Source organism: Frankliniella occidentalis, unplaced genomic scaffold (genome assembly GCF_000697945.3).
Source record: "Frankliniella occidentalis isolate FOCC.00 unplaced genomic scaffold, Focc_3.1 Scaffold3, whole genome shotgun sequence".
Taxonomy (NCBI): domain Eukaryota; kingdom Metazoa; phylum Arthropoda; class Insecta; order Thysanoptera; family Thripidae; genus Frankliniella; species Frankliniella occidentalis.
The window spans coordinates 1,891,349-1,892,957 of NW_026267133.1; the positions used below are offsets into that span (position 1 = coordinate 1,891,349).

General features: G+C 61.2%; 2 protein-coding genes across 2 annotated transcripts in view; both read right to left on the minus strand.

Moving 5' to 3' along the window:
• LOC113209235 (uncharacterized) overlaps nt 1–1,609 on the minus strand; it is a 100,541-nt gene that overhangs the window by 81,301 nt on the left and 17,631 nt on the right. The gene's annotated exons all lie outside the window — the stretch shown is intronic.
• Nucleotides 1–1,609, minus strand: part of LOC113209234 (uncharacterized) — a 3,759-nt gene that overhangs the window by 141 nt on the left and 2,009 nt on the right. Inside the window, exon 2 of the mRNA XM_052266711.1 lies at nt 9–194. Coding sequence (XP_052122671.1) covers nt 9–194 — 186 coding nt within the window. The remainder of the gene's footprint in view (nt 1–8; nt 195–1,609) is intronic.

Sequence of the window (1,609 nt, forward strand, 5' to 3'; positions counted from 1 at the left end):
GCCCCCACCCCCGCCGCCACCGAGCAGCTTCTTCAGGATCATGATGATGGCGAGGACGAGCGCCAGCTTGGACACGACCAGGGCCTTGAGCGCCATCATGGACACCCCGCCCATCATGATGGGCAGCATCCCCATCATGCCCATGGCTGCTCCCATCATCATCATCTTCATCATGCTCTTCATCTTGCCGCGACCTGTGAACAGAGAGACACAACCTGATCACAAACACTCCTGTAATGAACGGGTATTGTCTACCGCTGGTCACGACGCCACCCCCCCTCCCACTTCACACATAGTGCCCCTTAATAGCGCCAGCCAGACTCCCACACCTGACGTGCCCAGAAGACAACACCTCTAATTGAATAGTATAAGGCTGCCTTCATCCGCCGTGGCCACGACGGAGATGAGCGCGGGACGAAATCATGGGTATTGCCCCCCACCCTCCTCTTTTCTCTCTCACTCTCACTTCTCTCTTTACTATCTTAACTCGTGTCGTGCAGAAGCCCTGGTCGGGTAATCTATCGAGCTATGGAGCGGGAGCGAGAGAATTGTTTAAAAATTTCTAAAGTAATGAAGAGAAAGGAAGGCAGCGGTCCATTTTTTTTCGCTGAGCAGCCACACAGTTTCAACGGTGGTATTGCAGTAGTAATAGCAGCAGGTAGAGCTGCCCGCCATCCACTACCGCAAACTGCACTCGGGTCGGGTACCCGTCGGGTGCCCGAGCCGTACTCTACCCAAAGGGCCGGGCCCGCTCCATTCCCATGGGGCTAACTAACTATTCAGCCATCTCCCCGCAATTAATACACTTCCGTTGCCGGCCCTTCTCGGCCCTGGTCGGCTCGACTCGGCCCTCCTTGGCGCTAGCCGGCTCGGCGCGCCTAACCAGTAGGCGGAGTGCACCCAGAAATCCGACCCCGTTCGTTCGTCCGGCACAAAAGGTTCACCCAAGACATCCCTGACCACGCCCCGTCTGCAGAGGAGCGGGCGAGGGCGTCCGCACCGCTTCGACCTGACTACGCCCCAGCACCAGCAGCAGCAGCGCGCAGCAGCAGCAGCAGGACCAGGACCAGGACCCGGGGCCCACCCCACCCCACCCCGCCCTGACCTGCCCTACCTCCGACCACAGCGCACTAAACGCGCGTGGATCCCCTCCCCCGTTCCCTCTCCTGCAGCCACCCCCTCCGGCCCGCACGCCAGGTGGCTGGCGGGGCCCCGCCGGGCTGTGGTCGCGCGGAGCCGTACATCACGGCACGCTACGACGCGGGGACGGCGAGGGTGCGGTTCGATCTCACCCATGAGCCCGACGGTTGAACGCTGGCCTGGTCCGGGAGATAAAAGGCGCATCAGCTGCGGGCGGGAGGATCCCGCGGGCCCTACACCGCGCCCCGCAGGTCAGGCGAGGGTCGGCTAGCGGACAGCGTGACCACATGGCCCTGTAATTGCCATGGTGGTAACCACCGGCGCGGGGCCCGTTAGGGGCTGCGCTGCTGTGTCACACATCGCGGTCCATCATCAGGCAGTCGATGATGCCTGCGCACTTACTTTCCCCTAGACCCGCGCATTCCACGCAGAATATCATTATTATTTACTTTCTTGTGATTGCCGAGGG